The sequence below is a fragment of the Cucurbita pepo genome, chromosome 4, assembly GCF_057944985.1.
Source record: "Cucurbita pepo subsp. pepo isolate OVF chromosome 4, ASM5794498v1, whole genome shotgun sequence".
Classification (NCBI taxonomy): domain Eukaryota; kingdom Viridiplantae; phylum Streptophyta; class Magnoliopsida; order Cucurbitales; family Cucurbitaceae; genus Cucurbita; species Cucurbita pepo.
Window position 1 is genome coordinate 2,228,831 of NC_141801.1, and position 19,248 is coordinate 2,248,078.

General features: G+C 41.3%; 3 protein-coding genes across 5 annotated transcripts; 1 reads left to right on the forward strand and 2 right to left on the reverse strand.

Moving 5' to 3' along the window:
- Positions 1–756: 756 nt before the first annotated feature.
- LOC111794111 (uncharacterized) lies at positions 757–4,960 on the reverse strand. Of its 2 annotated transcripts, XM_087123294.1 has the most exons (6): positions 4,315–4,960; positions 3,254–3,290; positions 2,933–3,169; positions 2,810–2,857; positions 1,444–1,910; positions 757–1,372 (listed from the first exon to the last, which is right to left on the reverse strand). In XM_087123294.1, exons 1-6 carry the CDS (start codon positions 4,614–4,616, stop codon positions 1,120–1,122), a joined length of 1,344 nt encoding a protein of 447 aa, XP_086979420.1. In that variant the 5' UTR covers positions 4,617–4,960; the 3' UTR covers positions 757–1,119. The 2 variants fall into 2 exon arrangements, with proteins under 2 accessions (XP_086979420.1, XP_086979421.1); XM_087123295.1 differs by having other exon boundaries at positions 1,227–1,910; positions 4,315–4,956.
- A 625-nt stretch (positions 4,961–5,585) lies between these two features.
- On the reverse strand, positions 5,586–11,968 carry LOC111792842 (uncharacterized). 2 transcript variants are annotated; one of them, XM_087123296.1, is made up of 2 exons: positions 11,408–11,968; positions 5,586–5,918 (listed from the first exon to the last, which is right to left on the reverse strand). In XM_087123296.1, exon 1 carries the CDS (start codon positions 11,810–11,812, stop codon positions 11,420–11,422), a length of 393 nt encoding a protein of 130 aa, XP_086979422.1. In that variant the 5' UTR covers positions 11,813–11,968; the 3' UTR covers positions 5,586–5,918; positions 11,408–11,419. The 2 variants fall into 2 exon arrangements, with proteins under 2 accessions (XP_086979422.1, XP_023530210.1); XM_023674442.2 differs by lacking the exon at positions 5,586–5,918 and adding an exon at positions 9,298–9,766 and having other exon boundaries at positions 11,408–11,966.
- Positions 11,969–13,136: 1,168 nt separating this feature from the next.
- LOC111794116 (uncharacterized) lies at positions 13,137–18,787 on the forward strand. Its single transcript, XM_023676260.2, has 9 exons — positions 13,137–13,383; positions 14,687–14,712; positions 14,791–14,875; positions 14,994–15,203; positions 16,156–16,281; positions 16,358–16,415; positions 16,496–16,569; positions 18,285–18,373; positions 18,461–18,787. Exons 1-9 carry the CDS (start codon positions 13,279–13,281, stop codon positions 18,528–18,530), a joined length of 843 nt encoding a protein of 280 aa, XP_023532028.2. The 5' UTR covers positions 13,137–13,278; the 3' UTR covers positions 18,531–18,787.
- Positions 18,788–19,248: the final 461 nt, after the last annotated feature.

The window sequence follows — 19,248 nt, forward strand, 5'->3', positions numbered from 1 at the left end:
AATATAAGCATTCACAAGTTAGTTATAATCGTTAAATATCATTAATTTTCATTCATCTTTTGGGTTGTAACCCTATTTTGGGTTGAACGGGTTGACCCGACCAAAAGAAGTCAACCGTAAACTGACCCGAATTTATTTTGTAATGAAAAATGTATTTAGGTTCAGACAATCGAGCATACCCACATTTCTTTAATGCAATAATTTTTTTTTCTTTAAAAGCGTGTGTTTCTCATGAGCATTGTACACGTAAAATTTGAGTATAGTTACAAGAAGTTGAAACACATTATTACCGTGAAAGCAGCCCGTGATTATTATGTTGCACAAAAGGAACTTGTCATCCCTCAAAATAAACTCTACAGAAACACGACATAACATAACATTGAAACACGTTATTACTATGGATCTCTTGCTCTAAAAAACCGAACAACGATTTCAAAGTCGACGTTACAAATTGTGGGAAGATGGTCGAACAACCGACAAAAAGAGACAAGGCTTTGAAAGTATTCCAAAATGAACCAATTATCCCACAAAACAAAGACGGACAGAAATAAGACATAACAGCATTCAAAAGAATAGTTACAAGAAGTCAAAACACGTTATATTACTACAAACCTCTTACTCTAACAAACCGAACAACGGTTTCGAGGTCGACATTATTAATCCTTTGGAGACCATGAAGCAAAATGTGGGAAGAAGATCCACCGATAGCCAAAAAACGAACATAATTACTACGTTTCTCAAAAGGAACCAGACATCTCTCAAAACAAACTCGACCGAAACAAAACATAACAACGTTCAAAAGAATAGTTACAAGAAGTCAAAACACATCATTACTACGAACCTCTTGCTCTAAGAAACCGAACAACAATTTCAAACTCGACACCATTAATCCTTTTTGAGACCATGAAGCAAAGTATGGGAAGAAAATCCAACATCAGCCAAAGACGAACATAATTACAACGTTGCTCAAAAGTAACCAGACATCTCTCAAAACAAACTCGACGAAAACAAAACAAAGCAATGTTTCAAAAAATAGTTACAAGAAGTCAAAACACATCATTACTACGAACCTCTTGCTCTAAGAAACCAAACAATGATTCGAAAGTCGATGCCATGCCATTAATCCTTTCGAGACCATGAAGAACGCTTTGAAAGAAAGTCAAAAGACAGGACAAGCTTTGAATTAGGAGACCAGACATCATAGATTTTGCAGAAGAAAGCTTTGAAAAGAGACAAAAAGTCAAATCCTGACCTCCCATTTCCAGCAGATGGCTGAGCTGCGCATGCTCCTTGTCCTCGTTCTTCCCATGTTCCAAAAGCCAGTTTTTCATTACCACTCAGCAACAAATGATGCAGAGATTTGTATAATAGACTGTGACAATAAATTAGAAGAAAGTAAAACAAAATGATGTTTTTTTTCCCTTGCAAATCCACGCCCATTACCCGGTTCGTATTCTATCAAGCCGATCGACACTTTTTCTCGCTCTTTCCAATTGGTGTTCGACGCTTTTCCGTGACTTTTCATGGCAATCGACACTTTTACGAGACCTCTCCCCATGGTTAAAGGAGAGTCTGAGCTTTTCTAACTTATCAGTAGCCTTCAGCTTCTCTGGTTGATCAGTGCTCCGCCTTGGTTTGTCTCTCCGGTCCGTGCTCTTCCTTGGAATCTCGAAAAAATCTGTGCTCTTACGAGGCTGCTCGTATTGGTCTGTACTTTTTCTGGCACTGTATCGCTGTGAAGGAGGTTTCTCAACTGTTCCTACAAACTTCTTTAGATGCCTGATATACTCGGGATAGAGCTCGAGATTACAGTGGTTTCCGCCATTTAGCCATAGCGGTTCGTATTTCTCTTTACAGAGCTCCCATAGTTGCTTGCCATGGGAGCAATCAACCACATCATCTGAAGTTCCCTGCAAAATGGTGTAAAGATGCCTTAAATTTTGAATACTTTCGCAGAGCCAGCTACAAATTACACGGATCCCACATTGGTTGGGGAGAAGAACGAAATATTCTTTATAAGAGTGTGAAAATCTCTCCCTAGCAAACGCGTTTTAAAATCTTGAGGGGAAGCCTGGAAGGGAAAACCCAAAGAGGACAATATCTACTAGCAGTGGGCTTGAGCTGTTACAAATGGTATTCAAGTCATACACCGGGCGATATGTCAGCGAGGAGATTGAGCCCCAAAGGAGGATGGACTCGAGGCGGTGTGCCAGCAAGGACGTTGGGCCACAAAGGGGGTGGATTGAGAGTCCCACATTGATTGGAAAAGGGAACGAGTGCTAGCGAGGACGCTGGGTCTTGAAGGCGGGCGGATTGTGAGATCCACGTTGGTTGAGGAGGAGAACGAAACATTCTTTATAAGGGTATGAAAACCTCTCCCTAGTAGACGCGTTTTAAAAACTTTGACGGGAAACTCGAAAGATAAAGCCCAAAGAGGACAATATCGGCTAGCAGTGGACTTGGGCAGTTACTACATCAATCTTGCTATACGAGTTAATTTCATTGATGTTTTCATGGTATGAATCTAAAAACTAAACCAAGAGATGATACTTCCTCTTCGTCTACTACGACCCGAGAGCAGATAATGATTAATCTTCTTTCTTCATAGCATCACAAACATTAACAGCCAAAACGAGCAAGTGCCCGCCTATTACCCGACTCCTAATAACACTAAGATAAAAAGAACCAAACCACTTAACATATTCAAATCCGACACGAACACGTCAACACCATAGAATCATATCCATAACTCATATGTTAAACAATGCACAAAGACTTAAGGAGGAAATACGTTGAAGACCGTCCTTACATGAATGATGAGGATCGGGCAATTAACCAGCGAAATTTTGTCGATATTCTGCACATAGATAGAAAACGAAGTCCGTTTACTACACGTATATGAAAACCAATGAACCAAATAGTAATATCTTACCTTATAAATATCGAACCAGTACGAGCGTTTTACAGGATACATGACTCTTAGACCAGAGAGTATTGGACTATGCAAAACAACAGCTCTTAAGCGAGGAAGTCGAGCTGCAAGATCCAAAGTCGGGCCACTCCCAACGGATTGACCGTATAAGATCACATCTTCCTGCTTGGTACCATAGCTTTCTTCAAGACACTTGTATGCAGCCTCAATATCTGCATATGTATTTTGCTCAGATGGCTGCAACACAATGTTTGAAAAATCCTCATTGTATTACTACAAAATGCAGAGTTATTTCTGTCATCAGAAGGAAATTCAACACACCTTTCCTGATGATTGACCGTAACCCGAATAGTCGTACCTGCACGAAGTAAAAGGAACAGTATCAGGAACAACATGCTTAGGAGGTTGTTTAAACTCGTTTTGTAACGGCTCAAGCCCACCGCTTTGGGCTTTCCCTTTCGGGCTTCCCCTCAAGGCTTTAAAACGTGTCTACTAGGGAAAGGTTTCCATACCCTTATAAAGGGTGTTTTGTTCTCCTCCCCAACCAATGTGGGATATCACAATCCACCCCCCTTCAGGGCCCAACGTTCTCGCTGGCACTCGTTCCTTTCTCTAATCGATGTGGGACCCCCACCAAATCCATCCCCTTTCAGGGCCCAGCGTCCTTACTGGCACACCGCCTCGTGTCTACCCCCTTTCGGGAAACAGCCTCCTCACTGGCACATAGTCCGGTGTCTAGCTCTAATACCATTTGTAACAGCCCAAGCCCACCACTAGCATATATTGCCCTCTTTGGGCTTCCCCTCAAGGCTTTAAAACGCGTCTCCTAGGGAAAGGCTTCCACACCCTTATAAAGGGTGTTTCGTTCTCCTCCCCAACCAATGTGGGATATCACACGTTTGGTAGACATGGCAAGGTCGAGAATTTCCATCGAACAAGACGATGAGCTACGTGAGCTTTAGAGCATGGATTCACGATTCACAACTCCTCCTACCTGCAGATTAACATCTTCCCCAGCATCTAAATTTGCCAAAACTAAAGCTCTGAATCTATGATTTATAAGGATAATAGATTGATAAACTGAAACGAACAGAGTGACAATGAAGCCCACAAAGATTGGAAGATCTACACAACAATAACTCACAAAAAGCTGAAACAGAACTTAAGCAAATTCTTCAAAGAAACCAAGCAACAACAAAATTCCATGAAAAATACCCTTAAATCGATCAAATTTGCTTAAACTAAACAAAATGCAAGCAATCAAACGCATAATCTTCAAGAACAGATTGCCAAAATAGAGTAGATCAAAAGGCATAAACAGAGAGCTATCAAAACAGAGTTATCAAATCCAAATGTTAAGAAATGGGGGGAAGAACAAATACCCCATTAGATTAACACGCAGATGAATACTGAGCTCGATGAAGAGCTCATACATTTGGCCAAGATCGGCAGCGTTGCCATGAGAATACAACAGAGTGGAAGTCGCCATAGGATGCCGGACATAAACGGCAACAATATCGGTGCTCCGACGAGATGGAAGTTTCAGAACTTCAACATTTTCGCGATGAGGGAAAGGGCTAAGAAGCAAAAGACCAGTAAGATCATCAGTGATGAGCTTATAGGAAGGTGGATTCGGCGGGAAGAAGGCGAACTTCGCCGCCATGGATGAGGTAACGCCACCCATATCGCCGATGCTTTGGAACCCACAAAAGATTTCAAAATCTACACTGAAAAAACGTCCGATTATATCGAAATTCGAGGTGTTTTCGATTTGGGAATTTCAAAATGAAACCGACATTCCTTTAACCCCTTTGGATTCTTCTTTTTAGAGACAGTGGGGAAAAGAGCACAGAAGATGTTCATCCAGTGAGTGAGATTGCTACATTCTTCAATGGATTAAGCCTCCTTCCTTCCCCATGTTTTAGAGAGAGAGAGAGAGAGAGAGAGAGAGAGATACAGAGCAGTGGACCAGAGTGGGTGTGAAGGTTGAATTATTTGAAGGGTCAGATTACTTTCAGTACTCTGTGTGAAAGGGAATTATGGCGGACGCAGCCTCTGCTTTGTTTGGTCTTGAAATGTAAACTTCAAATATCAAACCTTCACGAGCTAGAAGGTAAGTTATAAACAGTATGGTTGAGTTGGATTGTAACCTTATCTTCGAGTTGATCGTGTTGACTCAATGTCGGTTTGAGTTGAACTGTCCAAATTGATCGGATTATCGAATCATATAAACATTCTGGTAGTTACTAGTGATTTCGGCTTCATGCAGGAATTGCAGCCTACCATCTGAACCGAGGATGAGTTTTTGGAGTTAGCTCACCTTCACCGGATCACAACCCTTTGTCCCAACCCACAGGAAAGCCTCTTCTTTTTGTTCAACATTAACGGCATTGAATGCTCCTACAATTTATTTTAAAAGTTTATATTATAATTTTGAACTGATCATAACTGAAAGAACTTAATAAAATTCACAACCCAACTCTCTATTTTCGAACTCAGTTGAGTTAGAATTAGATGGTCGAGTTGTTCAATTATTATTTTTAATTGTTATAAAATCAATTAATTATCCATTATATATGTCATATTAATAACAAAAATCACATAAAACTCAAATATCAAACATGTACGAGTCTAAACTGTTGGAGCTATCGGGTCATTTGAACCCCCTTAGGGAGAGGTAAAAGGTCGTAAATTTAACCAAGTTCAGATCAAGTTGGGTTAAACTAACCAAAAAAATCTAAACCTGCTAACCAAACCAAGATTTTGGTTCTCAAAAAATCCAACCTAACCCAACCCTGGGTTGGGTTAAGTCTGGGTGGTTCGAGTTATCAAGTCATTAGAACATCCCTACTCTAGACATATCGACATTTCTTTTCATTTCAAACCTCTAGTCAGTCACTTATATATTGTCTCGACCAAATCAAACGGTCGAGAATTGCTCGTGTAGACAAGGAGATCAAGTCCCATCAGCTCCAACCTGGATCAACTGCAGCAATGGTGAAAATCATTATCAATTACAGTGAAGAAAAGAATGAACAATAGGCAGATGGGAAGGGAAGGGAATGATTATTTCCTTTATCCAAATCAAACATAATTCACACCAGAAAAAGGCTTAGAAGAGATGTTGATATGAGATCTGCATGTATTATAGATGGAAATTTAGTCAAAACTAATCATAAACATTGATATCATTAAATTCAAAAGTGTACTTATTACCGACCCCACATGTGTGAGACTCTACCTCTGTTGGAGTGAGAAACGAAACATTTCTTATAAGGGTATGGAAATCTCTGCCTAGGAAATGCGTTTTAAAACCATACGGCTAACGACGATATGTAACGGGCCAAAATGGACAATATCTACTAGTGGTGAGCCTGAGTTGTTAAAAATAATATAAGAGCTAGTCACGCAGTGTGCCAACGAGGACATTGGGCCCTAAGGGAGTAGATTGTGAGATCCAACATTGGTCGGAGATGGGAACGAACCATTCCTTATAAGGGTATGGAAACCTCTCCCTAAGAGATGAGTTTTAAAACCATACAGCTAACGACGATACGTAACGGGCAAAAACGGACAATATCTACTAGTGATGAGCTTGAGTTGTTACAAATAATATAAGAGCTAGTCACGCAGTGTGCTAGCGAGGACGTTGGGCCCTAAGGGAGTAGAGTGTGAGATCCAACATCAGTCGGAGATGGGAACGAACCATTCCTTATAAGAGTGTGGAAACTTCTCCCTAAGAGATGGGTTTTAAAATCATACGGCTAACGGCGATACGTAACGGACCAAAACGGACAATATCTACTAGTGGTGAGCTTGAGTTGTTACAAATAATATAAGAGCTAGTCACGCAGTGTGCTAGCGAGGACGTTGGGCCCTAAGGGAGTAGAGTGTGAAATCCAACATCAGTCGGAGATGGGAACGAACCATTCCTTATAAGGGTGTGGAAACTTCTCCCTAAGAGATGGGTTTTAAAACCATACGGCAAACGACGATATGTAACGGGCCAAAATGGACAATATCTTCTAGTGGTGAGCTTGAGTTGTTACAAATAATATAAGAGCTAGTCACGCAGTGTGCTAGCGAGGACGTTGGGCCCTAAGGGAGTAGATTGTGAGATCCAACATCAGTCGGAGATGGGAACGAACCATTCCTTATAAGAGTGTGGAAACTTCTCCCTAAGAGATGGGTTTTAAAATCATACGGCTAACGGCAATACGTAACGGACCAAAACGGACAATATCTACTAGTGGTGAGCTTGAGTTGTTACAAATAATATAAGAGCTAGTCACGCAGTGTGCTAGCGAGGACGTTGGGCCCTAAGGGAGTAGAGTGTGAGATCCAAGATCAGTCGGAGATGGGAACGAACCATTCCTTATAAGGGTGTGGAAACTTTTCCCTAAGAGATGGGTTTTAAAACCATACGGCAAACGACGATATGTAACGGGCCAAAATGGACAATATCTTCTAGTGGTGAGCTTGAGTTGTTACAAATAATATAAGAGCTAGTCACGCAGTGTGCTAGCGAGGACGTTGGGCCCTAAGGGAGTAGATTGTGAGATCCAACATCAGTCGGAGATGGGAACGAACCATTCCTTATAAGAGTGTGGAAACTTCTCCCTAAGAGATGGGTTTTAAAATCATACGGCTAACGGCAATACGTAACGGACCAAAACGGACAATATCTACTAGTGGTGAGCTTGAGTTGTTACAAATAATATAAGAGCTAGTCACGCAGTGTGCTAGCGAGGACGTTGGGCCCTAAGGGAGTAGAGTGTGAGATCCAACATCAGTCGGAGATGGGAACGAACCATTCCTTATAAGGGTGTGGAAACTTTTCCCTAAGAGATGGATTTTAAAATCATACCGCTAACGACGATACGTAACAGACCAAAACGGACAATATCTACTAGTGGTGAGCTTGAGTTGTTACAAATAATATAAGAGCTAGTCACGCAATGTGCTAGAGATGACGTAGGGCCCTAAGGGAGTAGATTGTGAGATCCAACATCGGTCGGAGATGGGAACGAACCATTCCTTACAAGGGTGTGGAAACCTCTCCCTAAGAGATGTGTTTTAAGACCGTACGGCTGACGGCGATACGTAACAGGTCAAAACAAACAATATCTACTAATGATAGGCTTGAGCTGTTACACCCGAAAAGAACTTTGACGAAATAAATAATCCAAACATGTCATAATGTCAGCCACACTACATGGACCCCAAATCAAGGAGAAAAGCTTCAAATCAAGATCATAAAGCAAGCACCAACCTCTTGTGTTTGAAAATGACTAAATAACAACTGAATATAAAGGAAAAATGCCTAGGAAGTAGAAATGAAGCTATGGGCAGAATAAAGGAAGGGGGGTCCCTAGTTTTATGTAAAGGAATAGAAGAAAAGAAGTTGTGGGCCTCTGTGATCCTACCTCTTCCTTTTTTGTAGTGATGGGATGATGAGCTATGTCCCCCATCCATGGCAGGGAATCTAGAGTTTCCTCGAAGATTTCTTTGCTCGACACGGAATGGTTGGGGTTTACCGAATACATTGAGCACGTTGATTGTAACAGCTCAAGCCCACCACTTGAAAATATTGTCTGTTTTAAAACGCATATGCTAGGGAGAGGTTTCCACACCCTTATAAGAAATGCTTCATTTCCCTCTCCAACCGATATGGGATCTCACAATCCACACCCTTGGGAGCCCAGCGTCCTCACTAGAACACCGTCCAGTGTCTGGCTTTGATACCATTTGTAACGGCTCAAGCTCATCTCTAGCAAATATCATCAGCGTTGGCCCGTTATGTATTGCCGTCAACCTCACAGTTTTAAAACACGTATGCTAGAGAGAGATTTCCACACTCTTATAAGGAATGCTTCGTTTCCCTCTCCAACCAATGTGAGATCTCATAATCCACCCACTTAAGGGCAAGCGTTCTCACTACCTCACTGCCTGGTGTCTGGCTCTTATACCAATTATAAAAACCCAAACCCACCATTAACAAATATTGTTCGCTTTGACCTGTTATGTATCGCCATCAGCCTCACGATTTTAAAACACGTCTACTAAGGAGAGATTTCCACACCCTTATAAGGAATGCTTTGTTTCCCCCTCTCCAACCGATGTGAGATCTCACATCGGTGATCAAGTTTAGTAGCGATATCGGTTTAGATCCGATGAAGCAACTTTCTTAGCCTAATAGCATATCAAAGAGTCTTTCTTATCCATAATGAAACCAAACGAATCGTTTTTGTCCTTCAGCAGGTAAGATGCTATTTCTACCATACTAAGATCGACACCGAGAACACCGATGAAGTTGCCAAGTGGCAACGTACAAGAGGTGGCAAGTATATAGTCTACTTCACAGCTTATTGAATGGGACAAGCCCTCTTCAATTACATCAAACAAGAACGACAATACATTCTGCAAAAAAACTCTTGCATATATATGTCACAGCAGCAGATACAAAACCAAAGCATATCAGATCATTGTTCTCATTTCCTGTCAATCAACACATCAGTATGCTCCCAACAACAATAATTGGTTCAAAATATTGGAAATATTGAATTCTAGAGCACTCTAGAGCTTCTGCCTCAATTCAAAATTATAATCACATTGAAGACTGCTTATGCTATCTCAACTAACAAGTATCAGTTAACAATGGAGGTGCATCTTCCTATATTATCACGGCCTTTTCCGACCTTCTATCTCAATTTTTCAAAATTCATGTGCATAGTTCATCACATTGAGATACCATTATGCTTACGCTACCTTGACTAATAAGTCTTAGCTAACAATGGGAGTCGATCTTCGTACATAATCACATCGTTTTCCAGCCTGTAAAGCAATGTTTTTTTCTTATGAGAAGCATGATTCTAGACAAGTTATATTTATGATGAATTAATATGAATGCCAATCAGAGTGCAAGAGAAAGAAGGTTGCTAGAAGAATAAACAAGCCATATTTACCTAGCAAATAACAAATAGAACAAACTGTTACACCTTGATTACAGACCAATTCGTGCAAACTAAATAGAATAAATTGGCTTATATTCCTTGCATTATGGGCTATGCCTCGGGATCACTTTCAATATCTCATAGAGAGGTTAAGAAACTTGGGAGATCCCACATTGGTTGGGGAGGGGAACAAAGCATTCCTTATAAGGGTGTGAAAACCTGTCTCCAGCGGACGCGTTTTAAAACTTGGAGGGAAAAGCCTAAAAAGGATAATATCTGCTAGAGGTAGACTTAGACGGTTACAAATAGTGTCAGAGTCGGTTACGGGGCGGTGTGCCAACTAAGACGCTGGGTCTCCAAGGGAGATGGATTGTGAGATCCCACATCGGTTGGAGAGGGGAAACAAGCATTCCTTATAAGGGTGTGAAAACCTCTCCCTAGCATACGCGTTTTAAAACCTTTAAGGGAAAAGGCTAGAAGGGATAGTATCAGCTAGCGGTAGGTTTGGACTGTTACAAAATGCAATCCTTTTTTTCTTTTTTATTTGTGGGTTAGGGAGTTGACAGTTGAGGTCGAGGTAGGAACTAGGAACTAGGAAGAGACAAAAGCTAGTCGTCCAAAAAGAGAAGTCCAACGTCCGAAGATATATCAGTTTTCAGCGAACGATTTGCAAAGTCTAACGTCTCAAGGACGTTGTCCTTGTCAAAAGAGAATTTCTCACGGGCATATCATATTCCATGACCCCTCACCATACCGCCAATCAAAGAGCATAAAACCACTTTAAAAGAACTCCATTTCTATGAATTTTCTGAGCAAGCGAACTTATTACCATACACGTTTGATAGGGAGAGGTTTCCACACCGTTATAAGGAATGCTTCGTTCCCCTCTCCAACCAACGTGGGATCTCACAATTCACCCCTCTTGGAGGCTCAACATCCTCGTTGGCACATTGCTCGTGTCTACAGCTCAAGCCCACCGCTAGCAAATATTGCCCTCTTTGAGTTTTCCTTTCAAGGGCTTCCCCTCAAGGTTTTAAAAAGCGTCTATTAAGGAGAGGTTTCCACACCCTTATAAGGAACCTCTCCAACCGATGTGGGATTTCACAATCCACCTCCTTGGAGGCCCAGCGTCCTTGTTGGCACATCAGCGACTCTAATACCATTTGTAACAACCAAAACCTACCGCTAGCAGATATTGTCTCCTTAGACTTTCCCTTCAATGGCTTTCCCTCAAAGTTTTAAAATGATTTGTTAGAGACAGGTTTCCACACCCTTATAAGAAATGCTTCGTTTCGGTTCCCACAATCAATCTTAAAACAAGAGCAAAATGAAAACAAAATCTGCAATAAACCCCTACACAGGAAGTATGAATCATATGTAATTCAAGTTAACACAACACTTCCAAACTTATTCAGGGAAAACGAAAAGCACATCTATGAAAAGCTTCCTTTAACCTCGAAACAATAATCTCTAAGAATTGGCCACGAAGAACAATGACTAAAAAGAATACATATAATCTTACCAAATAAAGAAACTATGTCTGTCTACGAAGTCTCTTCCTTAGCTTCTTGTACTTGTGCTTGTTCATCTTGCGTTTCCTCTTCTTCTTAACACTATCAGCCCACAACTTCCGACAATCGTCTTCTTCAACATAATCCGGCTCGAATCGAATCGATCCAGTTGAGGGGATTTGCTGCAAGCAAAGCCCAAATGGAAAACTAGGGAAGAACAGCGAAAATTGAGACGGATTCGAAGTTGAAACAGAGTTTAAATTAGAATCACAATGGCCGTCTGGTTTCCTATCAATGTCAAGAGGCTGGTGAAGAATATAGGGTAATGAGAGATTTTGTGAGGTCTGGCTACCCAGAGCAGCAATTGTTCTTGTAGGTGGCGATTTTCTAATGAGCTTTTGAAGAATCGACGCCATTGATACAGAGCGAAGCTTTTGAAACTGAATGAAGCTATATGTTTTAGAGAGATTTACTGATGGAGATGGAAAAGAGAAGTCGGAAGAGAGTGGGAGAACGAACAGCGCCACAAACCCTAAGCAGATGGGAAAGACAAAGAGGAACAAAATTTGGATTTTTTTTTTTTTTTAGGAAAATAATTAACCTTAAACTCGTCAAATTAAAATTAAGACAAGCTAAACTCAATAATAAAAAATAATAAAAAATCTCTATAAATTCGTTCTACAAAAAAAATATATAAATAAATAAAAGAATTATCCGAACATTTTTTACATTCAAATAAATAAAAATTTTATGAATTGAGTTGTAATGTTCTACATTGGTTGGGGAGGAGAACAAACTTCCCTTAACAGTGTGGAAACCTTCCCCTAATAGACGCGTTTTAAAGCCTTGATGGGAAGTCCGAAAAGTGAAAGTCCAAAGAGGACAATATTTGGGCCGTTACAAATAGTATTAGAGTCAGGTTTCAATCCTGGGACCTGTGGGTTAGGGCCTACCACGCTTCCGCTACGCCACTCTGAGTCAGACATTGAACGATGTGGGGGGTAGACACGAGGCGATTTGCTAGTAAGAACACTGGGCCCCAAAGGGGGTGGACGCTGGGCCCCAAGGGTAGACACAAGGCGGTGTGCCAGTAAGAACACTAGGCCCCAAAGGGGGGCGGACGCTGGGCCCCGAGGGTAGACACAAGGTGGTGTCCCAATAAGAACACTAGGGCCCAAAGGGGGTGGATTTGGGGGCGGACGCTGGATCCCGAGGGTAGACACAAGGCGGTGTGTTAGTAAAAACGGTGGGCCCCAAAGGGGGGGTGGATTTGGGGGCGGACGCTGGGCCCCGAAGGTAGACACGAGGCGGTGTACCAGTAAGAACACTGGCCCCCCAAAGGGGGGTGGATTTGGGGGCGAACGCTGGGCCCCGAGGGTAGACATGAGGCGGTGTGCCAGTAAGAACACTGGGCCTCAAAGGGGGGATTTGGGGACGGACGCTGGGTTCCGAGGGTAGACACGAGGCGGTGTGCCAGTAAGAATACTGGGTCCCAAAGGGGTGGATGCTAGGCCCCAAAGGGGTGGATAGGAAAACAAATCACCATTTATAAGGGTGTGAAAAAATACATGAGTTGTTTAATTTAAAAAAATACATTTTATACCATATTTTATTTTATTGTTTAAAATATATATATTTTTATTTATTTAAGTGGAGCTATAAATCTTAATTAAACGTTTTAAAAAATAAATAAATATTTTACGAATTAATATTTGGAAAAAATTTACAACATTACTCCCCAAGAGAATGAAAAGAATACAAAACTTGCCCAGATCTTTCCAAAATCAAAAACTGGCCCCCGCTTTTCTTCGGAGTTTTTCTCGAGCTTCCTGTGCAGAGGCTTGCTTTCAATTCCGCTGGTGGAGGTTCCATAACATCGACGATGGGAAGGCGATCCATATGGGTTGCTCTTCTCGTCATCTCTCTTCTTTTTTCGTTGCGTCCACAGAGAGTTTCTTCCACTCTTCCTCTTCAATCATTGAATCAGGTGCTTATTTTCGCCGATGAATTTAACTTCCGTCTGTTATTATTCAAATGTTGCGAGATGGATCTTCATTAGTCCCTTTTGAAGTAGAATTTCATTGTTTGATTTCGTAAATGAACGATGGATAGGAAGATTCTATAGTAGTGACTTTGTTTAAATGATCTGGAGTTTGATTTAGATTCCTCACGACTTGGTCTCTTTGACCGGATGATCTGTTTTAGAATGTTCTCTGCGTTTCTGCATCGAAATCCAATGAAAATTTGTTGATGTGATTTCTGAAAATTCATCTGGGAGTCGAAATATTTGAAGTTTTCTGAAACTTTGTTGTATTTTTCATCGCTACTTATGTCCACTTCCACTGAATTTGTGTGTTAAGAGTGAGGATGTGAGATCCCACCTCGGTTGGAGAAGAGAACGAAACATTCTTTATAAAGGTGTAGACACGTTTTAAAAGTCTGAAAGGGAAAGCCCAAAGAGGACAATATCTGCTAGCGGTGTGAGTTTGGATTGTTACAAATGATATCAGAGTCGGTCGATTGTTACAAATGGTATCAGAGCCAGACACCAGGCGATGTGCCAGCGAGGAGGCTGAGTTCCGAAGGGGGTGAGGCGGTGTGTCAGCAAGGATGCTGGGCCCTAAAGGGAGTGGATTGAGGGGTCCCACATCGATTGGAGAAGGGAACGAGTGTCAGCAAGGACGCTGGCCCCGAAAGGGGTGGATTGTGAGATCCCACATCGGTTGGGGAGGAGAACGAAGCATTCTTTACAACGTGTGGAAACCTCTCCCTAGCAGATGCGTTTTAAAAACCTTGAGGGGAAGCCTGAAAGGGAAAGCCCAAAGAGGACAATATCTACTAGCGGTGGGCTTAAGTTGTTACAAATGGTATCAAAGCCAGACATCGGCCGATATGCCAACAAGGAGGCTGAACCCCGAAGGGAGTGGACACGAAGTGGTGTGCCAGCAAAGACGTTAGGCCCTAAATGGGGTGGATTGGGGGGTCCTACATCGATTGAAGAAGGGAACGAGTGCGAGTGAGGACGTTGGACCCGGAAAGGGGTGGATTGTGAGATCGCACATCAGTTGGAGAGGAAACGAAACATTATTTATAAGCATGTGGAAACCTGTCCCTAGTAGACGCGTTTTAAAAACCTTGAGAGGAAGCCCGAAAGGAAAAGCCCAAAGAAGACAATATGTTTTATGAGTTGATGTTTTCCATTTTCTTACTTGTTGTGGTTAAGTACAATTTATTACTGGAGGAACTTCAATTCTATGAATGACCCTCTTCTTTGCTGTCATTTTCCATAGGGTTCTAAAGATTCTGCCACTGAGAGGTAATATTTGGTTTCTTCTCCGTCACCTATGTTCCTATATAATGGTAATAAATTTTGAGCTTTGGAGTTGATGTCCAGTGCTCCAAAGCAGGATTGGAACGATGCTCGTGACGTACACTGCTCGAGAGAAAGGAGTAGGGCGGCGTGGAAAATAATTGAGGAGGTATCCATTCAATATTTGATTCTTATGGTTATTGCTTTTACCTCGACGCATCGATACGACTATTTGTATGATATGAAACTTAATCGAACTAAATCAGAACGTTTTTACCTCGACGCAGTATCTAATGCCCTTTGTGGATAAAAAGAAACACAAGATTTCTACTGAGTGTAGGCTTCACCCGGATAACGATATGTTCAGAGATCAAGAACAGCACAAAACGCATCTAGATTTTAATGACTGGAAGTGTGGATATTGTAGAAAAAGATTCTATGAAGAGAAGTATCTTGATCAGCATTTTGACAATAGACACTATGATTTGCTGAATGTGGTAAGTTTCCGTTGATGATTCAATTCCCAATTGATTCTTAGTTAGTCAGATAAGATCATTCTAGAACGTCTCTAAGAATCGTGGGCTTTCGTTAGTTCGTAGTGGATTATATATGTCTATACTTTTTTGAGTTCCTGTTGTGAGGTGGGAGGAACCGAACATTTAATCCTTTGATCAAAGGTATATGTCTTAATTAGTTGAGATAATGCTCAGGCTGACGTTCACAGTGGATTATATTGCAATAGTCAAGTAGATATAACATGAAACTTTAGGTACATTATAATATGTTTATGCTTCTTTCTAGTTATCCGATCGTGCCTATTCGAGTAGACAGGGTATTCATATGGACTTCAGTCAAAAAGATCTTAAACTGACCCAAGTACCTGTAGTATTTTGTGTCTTTAGTAACCGATATGTGTCTTAATAATAGTTTGCACTATGCTTTTGTGATTTCTCATATTGGTTGGAGAGGGAAACAAAGCATTCCTTATAAGGGTGTGGAAACCTCTCTCTAGTAGATGCGTTTTAAAACCTTGAGGGGAAGCCCGAAAGCCCCAAAAGGAAAAGTTCAAAGAGGACAATATCTACTGGCGGTGGGCTTGGGCTGTTACAAATGGTATTAGAGCCAGACACTGGGCAGTGTGCTAGCGAGGACACTAGGCTCCAAGGGGTGGATTGTGAGATCCTACCTTGGTTGGAGAGAAAACGAAACATTCCTTATAAAGGTGTAAAAACCTCTTTCTAGTAGATGCGTTTTAAAATCTTGAGAGAAAACCCAAAAGAGAAAGTTTAAAGAGGACAATATCTTCTAGCGGTGGGCTTGAGCTTGGGCTGTTACACCTTTCTTCTACTTATACATCACGAGTATAACCCCTAGACGTTAGAAAAAGCATTGTGTACTTCAGTTTTAGCTGATATGGCACTCGAATCATCTTGCTTGTGTTTAATCCAGAGTCGAAACAAGTGCATGGCAGATCTTTGTGGTGCATTGCACTGTGATCATGTGATGGATTCAGTATCACAGAAGAAAAGTAAATGCAATCCTGCTGCTGCTGCAAGAAACAAACACATGTGTGAGGTAACCTCAAAAGATTTCCCGTAGATTTCTTCTTTATATACTCACAATTCACCACACAATTGTTAACTCATTGCAGGCTCTTGCTGATAGTTGTTTTCCCATCAATGAGGGTGCCTCAGCGAGCCATCTTCACGGTAGCTTCAGAACTCTCCCCTACAACTTTCATTACTATCATCTATCTAATGAAACTCTTTTGGTGTAACCCAAATGGTAGAATTCTTCTTGCGCCAGTTCTGTGATGCACACACTTGTAGCGGAAAGCCAAAGCCGTTCTCGAGAGGTCGACAGGTATGTAGTTTCGTTGTATGTATATATATGGCTCCTTTTGATCAATTTCTCATGGTATATGATGTCTGCTGAGTGTCACAATCGCACTCTTGCAATAGCGGGATAGCGATTGTGCGGCACTTGTTCTAACCAAGCGAACAAGTCAACCGTGAGAAATTCGGACGTCGCGGACGATGTCGGCGTATGTTTAGACCTCGAGTCATGTTGAGAGAAAAGGTTTAGAAAACGTGCGCGAGGAAATACATTTGAAAACGGTTTGAAGAATTGAAGAAAACAACGTTATATGACTATAAGCAAATTAAGAAATATCACGGCTTAAATAGCATATAACTCAGGATAAGAAGAAATGACAACTAGTCATATCCCCCTATAGTATATTTTGGGGCATTTTAGCCCTGACAAGTGTAGATATGGTTTTGGTGAACGGTCATACACCCCCGTATTGACCCAACGTGAAATGGTAAAGGCCTATCTAGGATGAAAACATGTAAAAGGGGTTTTGGAACGGGCATGCAACCAGGGACAACATGTCTTGGACAAGCAAGATCAGGATATCTGTCATGCGGCCATGGACAACATACCTTGGACAAGCATGACCGTGACACCAAGTAATTCAAGTTATGACATTGGTTTCTCTGATTTTGATCGACTCGGGAAAATATCAACATGCTTGTTGTGTTGTCAATGAACTTTAACATAAAGTAAGAATTGTTCAGTCGAATCATCTGAAGTTTGTGTTTCGTTACTGCATCAAATTCACTCGTTTATCCAATAATCATCTAAAGTTCATCTGTCTCTTCCTGTTCCAACAGTTAGCAAGAAATCAGTTCTAACCCGTTTTCTTTTTTTTTTTAAAAAAAAAAACCTAACTTTTGTCGAGAAAGATGAAAGAGTCTATGTGAGATCCCACATCGGTTGGAGAGGAGAACGAAGCATTCCTTTTAAGAGTGTGGAAATCTTAACCTAGCAAACGTGTTTTAAAACCGTGAGGCTAACGGCAATATATAATAGGCCAAAGTGGACAATATCTGTTAGTGGTGGGCTTGGGCTATAACAATTGGTATTAGAGCCTGACATCGGGCGGTGTGTCAGCGAGAATGTTGGCCCCCAAAGGGAGTGGATTGTGAGATCTCACATCGGTTGGAGAGGAGAACAAAAGATTCCTTATAAGGGTGTGGAAACTTCTCCCTAGCAGACACGTTTTAAAATCGTGAGGCCGACGGCGATATGTGACGAGCCAAAGTGGACAATATTGGGTATCAGAGTTAGACACCGGGAGGTGTATCAGCGAGGATACTGCCTCCCAAGGGGGTGGATTGTAAGATCTAGGGGGTGGATTGTAAGATCTTGCATGGGTTGGAGAGGAAAACAAAGCATTCCTTTCGAGGGTGTGGAAACCTCTCAACACATTTAAAACCGTGAGACTAACGGTCATATATAACAGACTAAAGCGGACAATGTATGCTAGTGATGAGCTTGGGTTCTTACAATCTACAAGAACATACAAAAAAATAAACCCACAAAAAGAGTCCTCAACTACAAGAAATGACCTCGTCACCCGTCCACCCATATGTTACAAATATCGCTTCTACATAAATCAAATATCGAGTGGATGAACATGTCATTGTAGACTGTATTCTTTTCTTGCACTTGTACTACTGAAAACCTCTGATGAAATTTCTTTTTGTCGAATGCATTCTTCGGTATTCGTGCAGGTTAGGACGAGTTGGTCCTACGTCGTTATTTCAGTTTTGACCATACTTATTGTGCTGTTTTTCTATGTCTTCGTTTACTTATATAAGAGGTATCTCTCCTTAGATCGGCCTACCTTCCATTTGTATCAGTCGATGAAAGGTTCAACTTTGACTTGACAATCGTGTTCATTTTGCAGAGGAATGCGAACGAGACCACAGGTGCTGAAGCGCCTCTCGGAAAGTGGAAGAAAGAAAAAACCTTCGTAGAATAGAAAGAAACTCTTGCCCTTTCATTAACAATATGCAGATTTATTTACGTAACGGGCCGTAACGGGCCAAACCGGACAACATCTTCTCGATCACTTTTTAGGTAGAGAGGGCAAAGCTGGTTCGTTTTAACGAGTTTGTTTTCCCTCATCATTTGTAATTATAGAACTCTCAATACAAATCCATCATCTCGAGAGCAATAAGATTTTTGTATCATAACATTTCTTTGGGAAATATAACCATTTCATGAACGTTAACTTGAGCGGTTCAATCTGTAAAAGTTAGATGGTAAGTTCTAACTCTTAAACTTTCGGGAGGGCTGTGTTTACTTGGTCTCTTAACTTAAGAGCGTCTCAACGTATTTAAGGGACAACCAACTAGTTCTGAGTTCGAGTGACACTTCTCCCTTGACCATAACTCATTCGATGATTCTTCAACATCAGTCGATTCAGACCTCCACTTAGTTTCACCCAAGCTTCATCTTGGTGATGGATAGATCACCTAGGTTCGAGTCTATAAGCAGTGATAATTGCCCCATGGAAACTCGTTTTCACTATGGCTTTGGTGCTTAACCAAGCCACTGTCTATGAGTGGTCGGCTCATTCTTCAACAGGCACACGGTCAGTGTCTAATAGATTTCTAAATTTTCAATTTTGTCATTTTGTCCTTTAATCCCTAAAATTTAAAAATGTCTTAACAAATCTATGACTATGCATAA